The sequence below is a fragment of the Callorhinus ursinus genome, unplaced genomic scaffold, assembly GCF_003265705.2.
Source record: "Callorhinus ursinus isolate GAN/ISIS: 27379988/994484 unplaced genomic scaffold, GSC_fseal_2.0 scaffold24, whole genome shotgun sequence".
Classification (NCBI taxonomy): domain Eukaryota; kingdom Metazoa; phylum Chordata; class Mammalia; order Carnivora; family Otariidae; genus Callorhinus; species Callorhinus ursinus.
Genome location: NW_027397086.1, coordinates 6,349,449 through 6,369,352, shown reverse-complemented (window position 1 = coordinate 6,369,352; position 19,904 = coordinate 6,349,449). Strand labels below are relative to the sequence as shown.

The following is a 19,904-nucleotide window of genomic DNA, read 5'->3' as shown; positions in this document are numbered from 1 at the left end:
CTTGAAGTTCTTTCTGCTCTTCTCTGGTTGTTTTATACACTCACTGTATTTATGGAGGAAGCTACGTTTATCCAAGGGACCAAAGCTTCCTCAAAGCATGTGAGGTGGTGAAATCTTCCTCTCAAAAATTCTCAAAGGGTTCTAAGGATTTTAGGTTTTTAAAAAATCATTTGGTTTATCTTGAACTCCAGGTTTATGTATGTCTTAGTGAGTTTTCATTAGAGATTATTGAATAGGAAATTAGATTTGGTGGTATTTAATTTCAGACTAATAAAATTAATGGAGATTTATCTAATTGTGAAAGTTCCTGATACCCATTTCTAGATTGGGTGCATATTTTTGTATAATTTATTGCTTCTGGGAAATCAAAGGACGTAATTTTAAAGCCGTTGTAGTTCTGCTTATTGGTGTGTAGCTTGTTATTGTTGAACTGTGTCCAGAAGTACTGTCCTTTTTGTTGCACTTGAAAACTTTCACAGTTTTAATATATAGTTATTCACAGAATTTGTCTGGTCCTGAGTGTTTAAGTAATTGCACTAGCAAATCTTTCAGCATGGGGGGGGTCTTAGTGCCAAGTTTTTATTATGTTCTCATTTTTTTAAATTACTAAAGTAATGTTCTTTATTTAAAAACAACAACAACAACAACAACTAGGTGCCTGGGTGGCTCAGTTGGTTAAGCATCTGCCTTCAGCCCAGGTCATGATCTCAGGGTCCTGGGAAGGAGCCCCGCATTGGGCTCCCTGCTCAGAGGGGAGTCTCTTTCTCCCTCTCTATCTGCCCCTCCCTCCTGCTCGTATGCATGCTCTCTCTCTCTCTCTCTCAAATAAAATCTTAAAACAAAGCAAAACAAAACAAAAAAACCCCCACAAAACTTAAGGGGCACCTGAGTGGCACAGTCAGTTAAGCATCCAACTCAATTTTGGCTCAGGTTGTGATCTTGGGGTTGTGGGATCAAGCCCTGCATTGGGTTCCGTGCTCAGCATGAAGTCAACTTGGGATTCTCTCTCCCTCTCCTTCTGCCCCTACCCCCCACTTGCTCATGTGTGTGCTCTGTCTCTAAAATAAATAAATCTTAAAAAACCCAAAAAACTGGAGCACTGGGTGTTATACGCAAACAATGAATCATGGAACACTACATCAGAAACTTAAGGATGTAATGTATGGTGATTAACATCATATATAATAATTAAACAAACAAACCTGAAAACAATGCAGAAAAGGGGTGCCTGGCTCACTCAGTCAGAAGAGCATGTGACTCTTTATCACAGGGTTGTGAGTTCGAGCCCCATGTTGGGTATAGAGATTACTAAAAATATATATATATATATATAAACTTTAAAAAAATGCAAAAAATGAAAGCTTTTCTTCCCCACATATACATGTACATACTATACGTTTTGGGTTTTTTCTTTTTTTTTTTTTTTCAGAAATTATAGTTAACGCTTGTGCTTGCATAGTGCTTTACATATATTAACCTGTTGTTGTTGTTGTTTTGAGGGGGGAGGGACAGGGGGAAAGGGTGAGAGAGAATTCTGAGCATGTTCCATGCCCAGTGCAGAGCCTGACGTAGGGCTCGATCTCATATTCCTGCAGTCATGACCTAAGCCAAAATCAAGAGTTGGACATTTAACCAACTGAGCCACCCAGGTGCCCCTAGGTATATTAACTTGTTAAATCTTCACAACCCTGTGAACATACCTTATGAATTAGATTCTATTTTATATCCATTTGCAGATGAAAAAAGTTAAGCAAGGAGAAGTAATTACCAAAGGTTGCACAGCTAGTGAATGGCAGACCTGAGATTTGAGTCCAGGTAGTCTTGCTCAAGTGATGTGTTTTAGCTGCCTCTGGGGTCTTACCATGCGTATTGTTCTGCACTGTGCTTTTTTCATGTAATGGTAGATGATGGACAACTTTCTGTGTACCTCTGTCTCCTTAATAATTGTGTAGTATTCGATGGCGGAGGTGTACCATAACTCACCTAGTGTCTTTCAAACTCAATCTTGTTTAATATTGCCAGTTACATTAGTAATGGTTTTAAGTAATACTTTAAAAAGTCAGGGTTTTTGAACTGGAACAAGTGAGGATACATTAGTATTTACGAAGTAATGCATATTTGCTGTCCAGGTTTTTTGTTTTTTTTTTTACTGTCCAGGTTTTGATGTTATCTCAGTTCAGTTGTATAATAAAATCCAAGCTTAACCCACAGGCTATTGGGTATGCATGTATTTCATTATTTTTGTGATCTGTCTTCTTTAGTTCTGGAAAATGAGTAGTGTATTGGGGGTAAAATCTACATCTATTTGGATTTTATTTACTTTGGTAGGGTCTAGAATTTTGGTGTCATAACAAGAAGTCTGGTGTAGTGTTAACTTGAGATGTAAATACTCTCTGGCTTTATATTACTTGCATCTTCCAAGTAGGGTGCCTTTTGGTTCCTTGTTCTTGTGCCAGGAAGAGTTGGTACTAAGTCTGTTTTTTTTCCTACAGTGGTTTAGTATTGTTTCAGATATACCAACTGAAGATATTAAAGTATCATTGTTTCCTTTTTTCCGCTTATTGATAGTTTTATATTTAAAAAAATTTTTTTTGAAAATTTTATTTATTTATTTGACAGACAGAGACACAGCGAGAGAGGGAATTCCCGCAAGCAGGGGGAGTGGGAGAGGGAGAAGCAGGCTTCCCGCGGAGCAGGGAGCCCAATGTGGGGCTCGATCCCAGGACCCTGGGATCATGATCTGAGCTGAAGGCAGACGCTTAACAACTGAGCCACCCAGGCGCCCTGATAGTTATTTCTTAATTGTGAGGAAATTTTTTTTAGTACATTAATAATTATTTCACATATGCTTATTAGAAAGATAGTAGATATTTTCAACTTAAATTTAGTTACTGTTCTTTAATTATTTTGGAACTGGTTAGAAGTCAGTTGGCTGATTCCTAATTAGCACATTGCTCATCATCACTCAGTCCTTTATTAACTTTTTATAAATGCAGACATTAAATCAGTACCTGCTAAACATCAGTCTGTCTGCTAAACAGTGGGGATACCAAGATGACTATCTCCCTACTTCAGGTAACTTGGAGTTTTGTTGAGAAAACAACATTTTGTTGCTAACAGTATAAAATGCTGTGATAGAGATGAGCCCAAATGAGAAAGTATGAGAATGGCTAGGAAAGATTCCTTGGTTTGAGCTGGGCTCTGATACCTAAGTGAGATTTAACTGGCCAATGACAAGAGTGGGCAAAGGATTCTAAGTAGAGGGTATATAGAAATCTGACCTGTGAAAACCGTTCAGAATTGTTATTATCACGTGCAGTGTGAAAACATGGGGCCCCTTAAGGGCAGACCTTACCCATCTTGTTCATTAGTGCCTAGCACATTGTAGATGTTTAACAAACATTTGTTGAATGAATGAGTGAAGGAAGTGTGTTAAGCTTACTGTGCTTGTCTGTCCATTTTTTGGAAATGAGTTCACTGTTTTTAATACCTGATGATTTTTAGTTCATATAATTTAACAACATAAAATGAGTAATAAACTTACTGCACTGAAGGAGGTTAAGTCTTGTAGACATGTAGACTTTGTCATATAGACAAATCCTTGTAATTCAAGATGGTTATTTATATTTATAAAAAAATATTTGCAAGGGATGTCTATCTCTTGTATGGATTGGTTAGATTCCTGGAAAGTGGTGGGTAGTTATAAGTCCTCAAACTTAAAATATTTGATTGATAAAATATAGGAGCTAACATTGTGGCAGGTATGTCATTAAAAATCGGCAGTCATGGCCTTTTTTTGCCATATCAGGTTAATAACGAATGTTATGTAAGCACTAAAAAAAGAAAAAATATTTTATGTAAGCACTAGAAGTACCTATATGATGAACAACAAAAAAAGTAACTGGCAGTTCTGTCAGGGTGTAGGCATCAGTATCTAAAAATGTTTCCCATGCTTAACCCTTGAGTAACATAATTTTTCCCAAATCTGCATCCTACTTGTACTATTATTTATTTGTCTTTTTTTGTGGACAAAATTTAAAAATATTTTTCAAGAAGCTTTATGTTGGGGCACCTGGGTGGCTCAGTTGGTTAAGCATCTGCTTTCGGCTCAGGTCATGATCCCCGGGTCCTGGGATCGAGCCCTGCGTTGGGCTCCCTGCTCAGCGGGGAGTCTGCAACTCCCCCTGCTTGTGCTTTCTCTCCTGCTCTCTCTCCAGCTCCCTGTCAAATAAATAAAAATCTTAAAAAAAAAGAAGCTTTATGTTATTACATAATAAAAGGCTAATAATACCTTATATCCTAAATAGCAAAGCAACTTAAATATAATAAAAACAAAACAATGTTAATGAAACCTAGCTAGCTACTATTTGCAGAAGGTGCTGGGTTTGGGGCGCCTGGGTGGCTCAGTCAGTTAAGCGTCCAGCTCTTGGTTTCGGTTCAGGTCACGGTCTCAGGGTCTTGAGATCAAGCCCCTCATGGGATTCCGTGCTGAATGTGGAGTCTGCTTAAGATTCTCTCTCTCTTTCCCTCTGCCCCTACCCCTGCTTGCACTCTGTCTCTGTGTCTTGAAATAAATAAAAATTAAAAATAAAAAAAAGGTGCCAGGTTTGAGGCCTGCTATCCTTTAATTAAAAGGAGAGATTAGCAAAGTGTTAGAGAAGTGTTGAAGACAAATTGGCACCTTGCTTAGATTTTCTCCATGATGTAAATAGAAAGACTGAGAGAGACTTGAAAATGGGGTAACTTTTGGGGTGTTTGGGTGGCTCAGTCAGTTAAGTATCCTACTCTTGATCTCAGCTCAGGTCTTGATCTCAGGGTCATGAGTTGAGGCTGCACGTTGGGCTCCACACTGGGCATGGAGCCTACTTAAAAAAAGAAAAAAAAATGGAGTGACTTTCCTACTTCGTGGTTCATTGTTGTTTAGTGTCATTAAGGAGGAAGGGATGCACTCTGTTGGTGGGAGCAGTTCCCCCAGAGCTTCACAGAGGGAAGAGATTTGGGGACTGGGCCTTGAAGGATAAACCTGAGTTCATTTGAACATGAGGCTGTGGGCCTTTTAGGGCCTATATAATAGTATCTGCTCATGTTGGAGACTTTAGGATATGGTATGGCAGCAATAGCTGCTTTTGGGGAAGTGAGGAAATGGTGGGAGATGAACTAGAAGATGTAAAAAGAGGGATTTAAGGAATTAATCTCTAGTAACTTTTTCTAAACTTTCATATATCATTTCTTTCATAGAATTTGAGGGAATATGTTATTTATTTAGTCTCAAAATCCAACTAAACCTGACTTTGTTAGACAGTTTGAAACTTTCAAAGAAAGGGGGACTTGTCCAGATACTGACTCGCATATTAACAGTTGTCCAAAGATTGGGGTGATTAAAAGTGGCCTTGACTGTGAATTATGCACTCACAGATGGCATAGTAGTAAAAGCTCGGTGAGCCACATGTACCTGGATTCTACTCTCAGCTTTGCCAGTTACTAACTTGACCTTGGGCAGATTATTTAATTTCCTCAGTTTCCTCACCTGTAAAATGTCGATAAGAATACCTGCCTTTCAGGAGTGTTACGCAGATTAGAGAATATCTATGTTAAAGCCCCTGATTGGTGCCTAGTTCATGACAAGCCTGAAATGTGTGGTAGTTTTTGTTGTTTTAAGATTTTATTGATTTATTTGTCAGAGAGAGAGAGCGCACAAGCAGGGGGAGCAGCAGGGAGAGGGAGAAGCAGGCTCCCCTCTGAGCAGTGGGGCTCGATCCCAGGACCCTGGGATCATGACCTGAGCCGAAGGCAAACACTTAACCAACTGAGCCACCCAGGCATGCCAGTTACTATTCTTTTTATTTCCTAAACACCGATATATTTTACTACCACCAGTCAAGTAAAATTCTCTTCAAGTTCAGCCATTACTATTTAGAATGCCTTTTAAGAAAGTTTGCTATTAAATGGATATTAATGTAAAAACACTTTTCTTAAACAATTCTAGCTAGGAATTATGTTTGCCTTGCTTTACTTGACCAGGAATTAGTGCAAAATGTAATGTGCCTGTGGAAATTTTGTTATGAAGTATCTGTATTTCATTTCTGATCACAGTAAACCGAGAGAAAATGTTTTCAGTGTGATAACTGTGTTGGGGCACCCGGCTGGCCCCGTTGGAAGAGCATGCAACTCTTGATCTCGGGGTTGTAAGTTCAAGCCACACATTGGGTGTAGAGATTACTTAAAAATAAAATCTTAAAAAAAAAAATGAACACTAAAATGTGTTACCAGCTGTTAATGGATTCTGGAACATCATGTGGTAGCTGGTAATCCTTTTTCTAGATGGTGGTTGTTGAAGATTGTGATAAATTATGGTTTCAAATGTTTTCTCAAGTTAGTATACTTTTTTTTTTACTGAAAAAGTATTTGCTAAATTGAATCCTTGGACTTAGAAGTGTATTACTTGTGTAATTTAAAAAAAATTATGCTTTATATTTTTTTAGAACAGTTTAAGATTTACAGAAAAATTGAGAGGATAATACAAGCAGTTCCTATATACCCGGCACCAAGTTGCCCCTATTCCTAACATCTTACATTAACATGGTATATTTGTGTTTTTTTTGTTTTTTTTTAGATTTTATTCATTTATTTGACAGAGAGAGACACAGTGAGAGAGGGAACACAAGCAGGGGGAGTGGGGGAGGGAGAAGCAGGCCTCCCGCTGAGCAGGGAGCCTGATGTGGGACTCGATCCCAGGACCCTGGGACCATGACCTGAGCCGAAGGCAGACGCTTAACGACTGAGCCACCCAGGCGCCCTAACATGGTATATTTGTTAAAATTAGTGAACCACTGTTGACACATCATTATTAACTAAAGTTCAATTTCCTTAGTTTTCACCTGATGTTCTTTCTCTGTTCCAGGATCCCATATTATATTTAATTGTCATTATCTCTGTAATTTTTTTTTTAAGATTTTATTTATTAGACAGAATGACCGTGAGAGCAGGAACACAAGCAGGGGGAGTGGGAGAGGGAGAAGCAGGCTTCCCGCTGAGCAGAGAGCCCGATGCAGGGCTCTATCCCAGGACCCTGGGATCATGACCTGAGCCAAAGGCAGACGCTTAATGACCGAGCCACCCAGGCTCCCCATCTCTGTAATTTTTAATTAGATCATCTTAAATTAGGAACATTAACATATTTGCAAAGCATGCTTTGTTCTCAAATTTCAAAGCCATACTTGCATGTGGCATTTATGTTATTAAAAATGCTCTTAGGCTGAAGATTGTGGCCTTTACTTTCACTTTTAATAAGCCTTTTACAAGTGTAGGTTCCACAATCTTAGCAAAGTCTAACCTGTTAAGACTTTAATACTTCCCACTTACTTTCATGGAAAGGTTCATTTTGGTCAGTTCTCTTATGCGATGGACATGGAGCTATGTCCCCTTGAAATGATAGACATCACCTTTTAATTAACAAGAAGAATGATGTCTTACATTGTGTAGTCATTTACACTTTCCAGTCATCTCATGAACTGTACAACTTAGCACACGAGAGGGACAGGGACACTCCAGTTTTGGAGATGAGGAAACAGAAACTTAAGTGAAGTGACTTAAGATTCCAGTAGGTCACACTGCTGGTAGGTGTCAAAGCCCGGTCTTAAATGCCTCAGATCTTCTGACTCCAGTTTTGTTATCCTTTTTGCTATGTTGTTTGATACAGTCTCTAAAATGAGAAAGGAGCAGGTGGTCTTACATAATATGGGCTGTCACATAAAGTTATTCCTGAATTTATTAGATTAATAAAGAGATGATTAGTTTGTTTACTTGAAGTCTAGCTATTAAAGTATAGAACCATTAGATACCTATCATTAACTTGGGGTCCCTTTAATTAGAAATTTTCAACAGGGAAAACATGAAACATGATTCTAATTCCATAAAACATTTGAAATATTTTTTTTCCTAGTATAGAGTCCTTCTCTTGAGTCATAGGAGTTCATTCAGGCATAGTTGCTAACATTTGTAATATGTGTATCCTCCTTGGAGCATATTTCCTAGTTTGCACAATACAGGCTGTTCTTCCTCTCTATGCTCTGCATCGGAGTAGGTATGCTTACTTATCAGGAATTGGCACTTTTTCTGTAACGGGCCAGATAGTAACTATTTTAGGCTTTGTGGGCCATATGGACTCTGGAGGACTCTGGCAACTATTCAGCTCTGCCATTGTAGCATGAAGACAGCTGTAGATTATATGCAAACAAATGGACATGGCTCTGTTCCAATAAAACTTTATTTATAGAATCAGGCCCCTAGCTGAATTTGGTCACAGGCTGTAGTTTGCCAGGCCCTGCTCTATACCATTGTGGAAGGATACAGAAACCCATTGTGCTTTACTGCTTCAACTAAAATCTTCCCACTGTTCTCTCACTGATATGTTTTCATAACATGAATTGAAAAGCTTAAAATTTGATTTAATGTGCATGGTATATAATGAATTTTATTTTGTAGAAAATGTGGTAAGTGGAACTGAAGTTACAGATTTTCATAGTCCAATTTTTTACTACAAAAAGAAATGATCTCCCTTGGAAAATGCTTGCAAATTTCAGGATAAAATTCTGTTTGTTGTTAGATATGTTAGATATGTTAATGCCTAATGTTAATTTATAATCTTTTATTTTACTTATGTTCTTTTTTGCAGAGCAACTTTTAATAATGCAATTAGCAAATATATATGAGCGCTTCTTGAGTGTGCTCATGGTATTGGGGGCTAGGGACACTCTCTCTCTCAAAATAAATAAATAAATAAAATCTTAAAAAAGATCATAGAGGAAATAAAGAATTTAAGCTCAGCCAAGAGGTGAGAGTTGGAGACACCTGTATTTTAAATGATATTTGAGTGTAAACTCAGATGAAGTCGATGTCACTAGAAGCCAGATGAAGTTCTGTAAAAACCAATAGATAAAAGGAACTTTAAGGAGTCAATTATTAACAGAACTGGAAATCTGAAACTGGAAATCTAAAAGATGCTCTCAGCCTTTGAGGGGACCTGTCAATTTTGCTGGAAAGACAGGATACAGACATCAAAGATGAAAAGATGTTGAGTTGCATATTTGGATCTGGCATTCAGGGGAAAGGTAAAGTCTAGAGATACTAATTTGGGAGCTGCCAGCATTTTGATGGTTCTTAAGCCATGAGATGGAATGAGATTGCCTAGTACTGAGTGTAGATGGAAAAGGAAAGTTCTAAAGACTGAGCTTTAGGGTAGGGTACTCCAGTGTTTTGAAATTAGGGAGATGAGGGGGAATTCCAAAGGAGACTGAGACTGAGTGGAGAAGACAGGAGGAACACCATGAGAGTGTCGTGTCCCAAAGTCAAAGAAAGTGTTTCAAGGAGAGTGGTCAATCGTCTGCTTCTGTTAGGTATGATAATGTATCATTGGATTAATAATATGCTTATTTATTTACATGTATATATATTTTAAAAGATTTATTTGAGAGAAAGAGAGCAGGGGGGAGGGACAGATGGAGAGGGAGAAAAAAACTCAAGCAGAGCAGATTCTACCCTGAGCATGGTGCCTGATGTGGGGCTCGATCGCACGACCTCAAGATCCCAACCTGAGCCAAAACCAAGAGTCAGACACTTAACCGACTGTGCCACCCAGGCGCCCCACAATGTGCTTACTTATTATTGGTGACTTGAAGACTAGCAGTTTTGATGGAATGGTAGGACAAAACTTACTGGCGTGGGCTCTGGAGGGGATCAGAGGAGAGAAACAGGAGACAGTGATTATAGACATCTCTTTGAAAGAATTTTCTTCTAAAGGGAGGGAGAAAAATGGGGGTGGAAGCTGAAGGGGAGACATGAAGTAGAGAGTTTTTTTTTTTAAGATGAAAAATAATAGCGTGTTTATATATTGGTAAGAATGATCCAGTAGAGAAGGAAATGTGGTTGGGATTTCCACAGTAACGTTAAGTAGATGTGCAGGGAGGAAATTAGCATACAAGTTGAGGCTTGGCTTTAACCTAGAGAAAGGCAGTTCATTCAAAGTAAAAGTGGAGCACGCGCACGCGTGCGTTTGTGTGTACATACATACATATACTTGTAGTTACTTGTAGTTTACTTGCTCCTGGCTTCATAGTTGACTAAGCTTTGCGAGAACAGAGGCTGTCTGTTTTGTTTTGTCCTGTACTCTTAGTGTCTGGGTACGGTGAAGACATTCAGAAAATATTTGTTGATTTGAATTAAATTGGAGAAGATAGCTTTTAACAGCCTTTCCAATTCTAAGATTCTATTTTGATATTAAGATCATAGAGGAGGGACGCCTGGGTGGCTCAGTTGGTTAAGCGTCCAGCTTTTGATTTTGGCTCAGGTCATGAACTCGGTGTTGTGAGATTGAGCCCTGTGTTGTGCAGAGTCTGCTTTTCCCTCTCCTTCTACCCCTCCCCTTGCTCATGCTTTCTCTCTCTCTCAAGATAAATAAATAAGTAAAATCTTAAAGAAGATCATAGAGGAATAAAGAATTTAAGCTCAGCCAAGAGGTGAGAGTTGGAGACACCTGTATTTTAAATGATATTTGAGCGTAAACTCAGATGAAGTCAATGTCACTAGAAGCCAGATGAAGTTCTGTAAAAACCAATGGATAAAAGGAACTTTGAGGAGTCAATTATTAACAGAACTGGAAATTAAGGTAGATGTGACTGACAAAATGTTTAGATTAGTTGGTTGAGAGGAAGGGCTGCTTTGGAACCAGAACTGAGTCAGTGTGAATTTTGATGTAGCTGCTTGCTAGGTATGTCAACACTTTTCTCAACTGTGAAATGAAGTTAATGAGAGCACAGTCATCATAGGGTTATAAGGATTCAGTGAGGAAAAAAATAGCAGTGCCTTGCATGATAAAGTTCTAAATAAATGGTGGCTTGGTATGAGTATTGTTATTGTTAGTTAGGTATTGATATATTCATTGTTACTTTTCAGGAAACTAACATATTTGCAAATGTTTGTACTTTCCTGTTGTCTTCAGTATGGTAAAATCTCCCCACTCTAGTTATTTAGGCCTACATTTTATTTAAGCAATATCCCAATAGCTTTAACTATTGTGTTATAGTGGTGCCTTAGAAGAGCAGAACAACTTCATAGACAAACCCTTTTCTGCAACTGTTGTTTTTAGTGACCTGTTAGGTATTATTTGTGTGTGGAGGGGTATTTTTTCAAAATGTGTGAGCCAGTAGACTTGGGGCTACCTGAATTGAGTTCAGTTAACATGTTTGAGCTGCCTGTCATCAGCTATGTTAGGACACAAAGTTGAGTTCCTTCCCTCAGTGTTTACAGTCTAAGGGGAGAGAGAGAGAGATAATATTATACTCTGGCATGTGCTACATGTTGTATAAAATAAGTATTCAGAACATGAATTTAATTTGGGGAAACTGTGGACAAAAATATAGGTCAGAGTTAATTTATATTTTTAATCTCTTGCATTTTACCCAGTGGTTTACTGATACTTTTTAGGCTGGGGGGGGTGCAGAGGGAGAGGGAGAGCAAGAATTTTAAGCAGGCTCCACACCCAGCATGGAGCCAGACACAGGGCTGGATCTCACAATCCTGAGATCATGACCTGAGCTGAAATCAAGAGTCGGATGCTTGGGGCGCCTGGGTGGCTCAGTCAGTTGGGCATCTGCCTTCGGCTCAGGTCATGATCTCAGGGTCCTGGGATCGAGCCCCGCATCAGGCTCCCTGCTCAGTGGGGAGCCTGCTTCTCTCTCTCCCTCTGCCGCTCCCCCTGCTTGTGCTCTCTCACTCTCTCAAATAAATAAATACAATCTTAAAAAAAAAAAAGACGCTTAACTGAGCCATCCAGGCACCCCTAAATAATAATGTTTTTAAACATATTATTTTGTAGGGTAAGTTGTTACCTATTTTTTGGCAGCACCCAGACCAACTTATTATAGAAAGAAAAGCATTAAAGCAAATAATACTTGAACTTGATGAAAGAAAAAAATGCTTAACAAGTTTGTCTAGATTTATTTAAAGTATCTTTGAAGACATTTGGAACTATTAAAGGATTTAGAAAGTGAATTCTTGTTTAGACTAGGTGGAGCATTACTTTCATGTGTTAATTTTTTTAAGTGAAGCTATATTTTAAGGTTTTAATTTCTAAATTATATAAATTGGTTCATATTTTGCTGTGTCATTGGAAACATTTTATGTGTCCTATCTTGAACAATATTTTGGTTATAATTAGACTGTGAGCTCCTTGAGATTAGGGGACCTGGCTAAGCTCCAGCCAAGCTCAGTAATATATTTGTTGAATTAAGTTGTATTAAAGCAGCAAGAAGGGCACAATTTGAGAATTTCTAAAATATTTTTCCCTATTTTTTCATTATGAAAAATTTGTAACATAACTGAAATTGTTGAAGGATAGTATAATGGTTATCATCTACCCTCCACCCAGATTCAACAGTTGTTTATATTTGCTGCATTTTAAAAATCTCATTTTTTTGCTGAACCATGTATAAGTTGCAGAAATCCTAACACTGCTTTTACATACTTGAGCATGCGTCTCTTAAAAATAAGATACTCTCCTAAGTAACCACAGGATTTTTGAGTCATTCTTGTAGAGATCAGGGTAATAATAATAGTGTCCTGGCTCTGTCATCTCTCACTTGTGTGGTCCTGGGCAAATTACTTCACATCCCTGAGCCTGTTTCCTTAGCTGCAGAGCACTTATCTCAGAGGAATGTTATGAAGATGAAGTGGGTAAAGGCACCATTTTCGGTTGATAACGTGTTTTCCCATACAATACTCAACTGTGGTGAATTAATACCACACCTACCCTCGTTCCCAGAGTTGGAAACTTTTACCTTTTCCCCCATTTGTTGTTAACAAATCTTGTATTTCTGTCTCGTAACATTTCTCAGACCTGCCCTGTTCTTCCCATTGCCACCATATTTCCTGGCTGTCAACAGTTTCAGTCTCTCTCCTTCTGGTCCCACCCTCCCCTCCTCATCCCTTCCTTACTGCCAGAGTTTACGCTCCCAAATATAAATTTCACCTTGTTAATTTCCTGTTTAAAACTTCCCGTCACCTACAGTGCAAGGTCCAAGTTTCTTAACTCTAGCTTCTTTGTACCTTCTGTCTCTGCAGCCTTATCTCTTATTATGCACGTTCCCTCCCCCCCCCCCCCACCTCACTGAACACACAGACACAGTCCCCCAAACTGTAGCAAGCCATGGATAGCTCTCTAAATGTACTCTTTGTTACACACATCTGTGCCTTTGCTTGGTTGACTCCCCGTATCTGGAATTCTACCCCACCCACCATCCTCTTCATGTCTGGCAGATACTCATCTTCTCCCCCCTCCCCAACTTGCCTTTTAAGAATAGGTGCAGGTTCCTTCTCTTTTTCTCCCCCTCTCTGTCTACATTGTACAGTCTTCTAGCATGATACCTGTAACATTTTTGGACAGCCATTTGCTTGCATGTCTGCCTCATTCTGCTAGGTTAGAAAGTCCTTGAGGATACACAGGTTTTATCCCTTTTTGTATTCCTAATACCTAATATGTTGCTTGTACCACGGATAAAATAAATGTAGATATTGAGTCCCTTTTGTGGGTGAAAAAAATCCACGGTTCGGAGAATAATCTTTATGTGCCCAGACTAACAGAACTAATTAATGAAACATTCAGATCTTTAAGAGCCCATTTCAGTATTGTTTCCATTAACTGTAATAGTTCTTAGTCTGTGTACTTAGAGCCCCCTAGAGGATGTTAAGAGTTCCCACATGGAAGTCTATAAAGTCATATATGAATTTTCTGTAAATTGAGTTAATACAATTATATAAGTATATGTATGTTACCAGTTTTTCTTAATGTACCCACATGGTTTTGTTATTAACTTAACAATATCTTAGTGGACATACTTATATATATATATTTTAAAAGATTTCATTTACTTAGAGGGGGAGGAGCAGAGGGAGAGGGACAAGCAGACCCCCACGCTGAACACAGCCTGTCACGGGGCTTGATCCCACAACCCCCAGATCATGACCTGAGCTGAAATCAAGAGTTGCATGCTCAACTGACTGAGCCACCCAGGAGCCCATACTTTTATCTTTTGAGGGGAGAGCAGTATGAGGGCCTTCATGATACAGGTGATTTGGAATAACAGCTTTGCATAGTTTGCTAGGGAATTGATAAGGTATAAGAAAGTTTTTTTTTTTTAAGATTTATTTATTTTAGAGAGAGAGAGAGAGGTAGCACGAGTGGGGGTGCAGAGGGAGAGGGAGAGAGAGTCGCAAGCAGACTCCAAGATGAGTACTGAGCCTGACTCGGGGCTCCATCTCATGACCCTGAGATCATGACCTGAGCCAGAACCAAGAGTTGGATGCTCAACTGACTGCACCACCCAGGTGCCCCAAGAAAGTAGTTTTTGAAAGCAGTAAGATTCAGGTTAGATGGTGAGATCTGAAATTTTCTTAGTCTTTTTTTTTTTTTTTTTTAAAGATTTTATTTATTTATTTGACAGAGAAAGAGACAGTGAGAGAGGGAACACAAGCGGGGGAGAGGGAGAAGCAGGCCTCCCACTGAGCAGGGAGCCCGATGCAGGGCTTGATCCCAGGACTCTGGGATCAGTGGTTCATTAAAATAAGAAAGTTTAGGGGCGCCTGGGTGGCTCAGTCGTTAAGCGTCTGCCTTCAGCTCAGGTCATGATCCCAGGGTCCTGGGATTGAGCCTCACATCGGACTCCTTGCTCAGTGGGAGGCCTGTTTCTCCCTCTCCCACTCCCCCTGCTTGTGTTCCCTCTCTCGCTGTGTCTCTGTCAAATAAATAAAATCTTTAAAAATAAATAAATAAAAGAAGAGAGTTTAAAAATTTCTAAAAACAGGGGTGCCTGGGTGGCTCAGTCTGTTTAGCATCTGCCTTCAGCTCAGGTCATGTTGGATCTCAAAAAAAAAAAAAAAAAAGTGTGGTCTGGCAGGCATTCTAGGTTCAAGGGTATAGCTTAAGTAATAATGCTTTAAAATATGTGTGCTATTTCTATCAGTTTGTTTAGCTACTAGATAAACAAGTTCGTGTGATTTCATTGATTCTTTTGGCAAATATTTGTTCAGTTCTTGCTACGAACCAGGTGCTCTGCTCAGCCCTGAAATTACAGCTGTGAGTGAATAAAACAGACAAGCCTTACCCCTCCTTGGTGGCCCTTACCTTTTAGTGGGGGAACCATACTCTCAGCATAATGAACATGCAAATAGGTATCTGTAATATAATGCTAGACAGAGGCAAGTCCTTTTAAAAAAGGCCAGAAAAGGGAATAGGAAGTGATAGTTTCTATTTTAGGATTTATCTGAGACAGCCTTTCTAGATAGACATTTGAACAGAGAGAACTGAGTGAAGTAAAGGTACTCGCCGTGCAAAGAGAGCTGGAGGAACAGCCTTCCAGACAGAGGGATCATCAAATGCAAGAGGCTTTGAGGAAGGGGCATGCTTAGCCTGTTCAAGCAAGGAGGCCAGTGTGTCTGGAGCTATGTGAGCAAGGGTAGAATGGTAGGAGATGAGGTTGGAGAAGTAGTCAGGGGTAGAACCTTTAGATTTCATTCTAAATGTAATGTAAGCCTTTGGATGGTTTCTAGTAAGGGAATAAGGTGATCTGACTTAAGTTTAAAGAATACTCTATGCTATGTAGAGAACAGACTCGAGTAGTACAAGAAAGGAAACAGGGCGATCAGTTAGGAAGTGGTGGTTATAGACCTTTGAGTGAGAGATGATGATGGTCGTGGTGAGTAGATTGGAGATGAATTTTGAAGATCGAGTCAACAGGTTAAGTTGATTGATTGCAGTGTAGAAGGGAGCAGTCAAGGAAACTCTAATGCTAATAAATAGATACTAGACTTGAAAGAAATACACACATTTTTACTGTGGCGGTCTCTGAGCAGTGGCCTTACTAGGAGCTTTTTTTTTCTTTTCTCTTAATCCGTATTTACCAGTTTTTCTATCCTGAACCTGTAATGCTTCTGCAAAAAATATATAGATTATTTTAAAATTAGAGTTAATCATAATACTGAATGTAGCCTAATTCTTAACGTTTTCTCTTATCCGTTTTGATTTTGGAAAACAGTCTAAGTGACACAAAATTTCTAAACCTTTTTACTCTTAGTGATCAGCCTTTGTACCTTCTCCACATCTGAAGATGGTGAAGCTGGATATTCATACTTTGGCCCATCACCTTAAGCAGGAACGCTTATATGTGAACTCTGAGAAACAGCTCATTCAGAGGCTCAATGCAGATGTACTTAAGACAGCTGAAAAGTTGTATCGTACAGCATGGATTGCTAAGCAACAGAGAATTAATTTGGATCGGCTTATCATAACCAGGTAAAAAAAAAAAAGGTTTTGAGGCGTTAAATTTTATGAACCACTGTAATTCTGTGCAAACTATAAATAAATAAATCTATTTCCAACAAAGTGTATGCTTTCAGATAGTTTGAATCAACGTTAAGGTGAGTCGTTGCTTATTTTGTCTGTTAATTAACTTAAGCCTTTTATAGAGAATTATAACTTATGCATTAATATTTTATACCACACCAATTAATTTTGTATCTTTGTATAATATTTTATTGTTGCTGAGAATAAATTATCTTGTGTTCTTTTTTTTAAGTAGTCTCCACACCCAACGTGGGGCTTGAACTCACTCCCCTGAGATCAAGAGTCACACACTCTACCCACTGAGCCAGCCAGGCGCCCCTGTACTTTTCTGTTATTATTATTATTATTATTATACTAAGATTAAGACAATTTATTTTGAGTAATCTCTATACCCAACACCAGGCTCAAACTCACAACCCCGAGATCAAGAGTCACATGCTCCACCAATTAAGCCAGTCGCTCCCCTTTTCTCCTGGTATTATTTAATATACAGTTGGCCCTTGAATATTGGTTTGACCCATGTGGGTCCACTTATATGTGGATTTTTTTTTTTTAAGATTTTATTTATTTAATTGACAGACACAGCGAGAGAGGGAACACAAACAGGGGGAGTGGGAGAGGGAGAAGCAGGCTTCCCGCGGAGCAGGGAGCCCAATGCGGGGCTCCATCCCAGGACCCTGGGATCATGACCTTGAGCCGAAGGCAGCCACTTAACGACTGAGCCACCCAGGTGCCCCTATCTGTAAGGCTTCTGGTCAACAGTAGGCTATTAGTAGTTAAGTGTTTAGGGAGTCAAAAATTATGCATGGATTTTCCACTGCACAGGGGGTCGGTGCCTCTAATTCCCACATTGTTCACGGGTCAACTATATGTATTTCCATGTTTTGATTCTGTATATCTACTTCCCAGTTTTTTTTTTTTAAAGATTTTATTTATTTATTTGAGAGAGAGAGAATGAGAGACAGAGAGCACGAGAGGGAAGAGGGTCAGAGGGAGAAGCAGACTCCCTGCTGAGCAAGGAGCCCGATGCAGGACTCGATCCCGGGACTCCAGGATCATGACCTGAGCTGAAGGCAGTCGCTTAACCAACTGAGCCACCCAGGCGCCCTCTACTTCCCAGTTTTATTTCTGTTTTTTAAAGATTTTACTTATTTGACAGAGAGCGGGAGAGGGAACACAAGTAGGGGGAGTGGGAGAGGGAGAAGCAGGCTTCCTGCTGAGCAGGGAGCCCGATGCGGGGCTCGATCCCAGGACCCTGGGATCATGTCTTGAGCCGAAGGCAGCCGCTTAACGACTGAGCCACCGAGGTGCCCCTACTTCTCAGTTTTAGAAACCTCTTTTTCAGGGCGCCTGGGTGGCTCAGTTGGTTAAGCGACTGCCTTCGGCTCAGGTCATGATCCTGGAGTCCCGGGATCGAGTCCCACATCGGGCTCCCTGCTCGGCGAGGAGCCTGCTTCTCCCGCTGACCCTCCCCCCTCTCATGTGCTCTCTCTGTGTCTCTCACTCTCTCAAAATAAATGAATAAATCTTAAAAAAAAAAAAGAAACCTCTTTTTCACTGTGTTAATACCTTATTCTGTTGTTTCAAGAAGTAGTTTTTAGCTCTAAGAGTAGTACTAAGGTATAATTTTGAGAAAAGGAGGCAGATACAGAAAAGTACATACTGTATGATTCCATTTATGTGAAGCTGAAAACAGGACTGATCTTTGATCATAGAAATCAGAAGAATGGTTATTTTTTGCTATTTTTCATTGAACCTGATTTACTAGGATGAATTTGTCCTCCTTTGTACTTTTTGGTTTTGCCTTTCTTTACATGTTCAGATGCTCAAAGATTTGAGCAGTTTGGGGTGATCGCATTGCTAGGACTATAATCAATCTACATTTCCAGGTTTCAATGGAATATATGTATTGTATTATTTTTATTGATTTTATTGTTTTGCTTGTTTGCTCATTTTTTAGTGCTGAAGCTTCCCCTGCTGAATGTTGCCAACATGCCAAGATTTTGGAAGATACACAGTTTGTTGATGGATATAAGCAACTGGGATTTCAGGAGACTGCTTATGGAGAGTTCTTGAGTCGGTTAAGGGAGAATCCTCGTCTTATTGCCTCCTCTTTGGTTGCTGGGGAGAAACTTAATCAGGAGAACACACAAAGTGTTATTTACACAGTTTTTACCTCCCTCTATGGCAACTGCATTATGCAAGAAGATGAAAGCTACCTCCTTCAGGTTTTGAGATACTTGATTGAATTTGAACTTAAAGAAAGTGACAACCCCAGGCGACTTTTGAGGAGGGGAACTTGTGCCTTCAGCATCTTATTTAAACTTTTTTCTGAAGGACTGTTTTCTGCCAAACTTTTCCTCACAGCTACTTTACATGAGCCAATCATGCAGCTGCTTGTTGAAGATGAAGATCACCTGGAAACAGATCCAAACAAGCTAATTGATAGGTTCTCCCCATTACAACAGGAAAAACTCTTTGGAGAGAAAGGCTCAGATAGATTCAAGCAAAAGGTTCAAGAGATGGTGGATTCCAATGAGGCCAAACTGGTGGCTCTGGTGAACAAGTTTATTGGTTATCTCAAACAGAACACATACTGCTTTCCACATAGTTTGAGGTGGATTGTGTCACAGATGTACAAAACCCTCTCCTGTGTAGATAGACTGGAAGTTGGGGAGGTCAGGGCAATGTGTACAGATCTCCTGTTGGCCTGCTTCATTTGTCCTGCAGTTGTCAATCCAGAACAGTATGGAATAATTTCTGATGCTCCTATTAATGAGGTGGCAAGATTTAATCTGATGCAGGTATGCTTTTGCTATTATCATTAATACAGCATTCAGTTGAAAATCAGTTGAGTGAGTAGTGGGATGGAACAGAAAATATGACAATATGTATATATTCTTACCATTTCCTTTCCTCAAATTGGCTTAAATATTTGCTTCTTAAGAAAAAAAAGCGGTTATGGGACACCTGGGTGGTTCAGTCAAGTTGAGTGTCCCACTCTTGGTTTCAGCTCGTGTCATGATCTCAGGGTTGTGGGATTGAGCCCTGCTTTGAGCTCCGAGGTCCAGCTCCACCTTCAGCGGAGAGTCTGCTTGAGAGTCTCTCCCTTTGCTGCCTCCCGCCCTGCGCTTGTGCACGCATGTGCGTGCACACGCACACACACTCTCTCTGAAAGAAATAAAAAAATAAAAGCAGTTATATTGGGATTTAAAAATATTGTAGTCATAAAATATTTTGTTAGTTTTTGGGGCATCTGGGTGTCTCAGTCTGTTAAGCATCTGCCTTCAGCTCAAGTCATGATCCCAGGGTCCTGGGATCAAGCCCTGAGTCGAGCTCTCTGCTGCGGGGAGCCTGCTTCTCCCTGTCCCTCTGCTTGCCAACTCCACCTGCTTGTGCTTGCTGTCTCTCTCTCTCTCTGTCAAATAAATAAATAAAATCTTAAAAATGTATATATTTTGTTAGTTCCCCAAAGATTTATTTATTTTAGAGAGAGAGGGAGAACACATGA

At 39.6% G+C, this 19,904-nt stretch overlaps 1 protein-coding gene across 8 annotated transcripts in view; it reads left to right on the top strand.

Moving 5' to 3' along the window:
- The window catches only part of GAPVD1 (GTPase activating protein and VPS9 domains 1), a 79,772-nt gene that overhangs the window by 10,860 nt on the left and 49,008 nt on the right, over positions 1–19,904 (top strand). For all 8 annotated transcript variants that reach the window (XR_003211459.2, XM_025887949.2, XM_025887946.2 and 5 more), the window contains exons 3-4: positions 16,125–16,342; positions 18,354–19,197. Coding sequence is in view for 7 of the 8 variants with exons in the window: in XM_025887949.2 (XP_025743734.1) it covers positions 16,158–16,342; positions 18,354–19,197 (1,029 nt within the window). In the remaining variant the exon portion in view is untranslated. The remainder of the gene's footprint in view (positions 1–16,124; positions 16,343–18,353; positions 19,198–19,904) is intronic.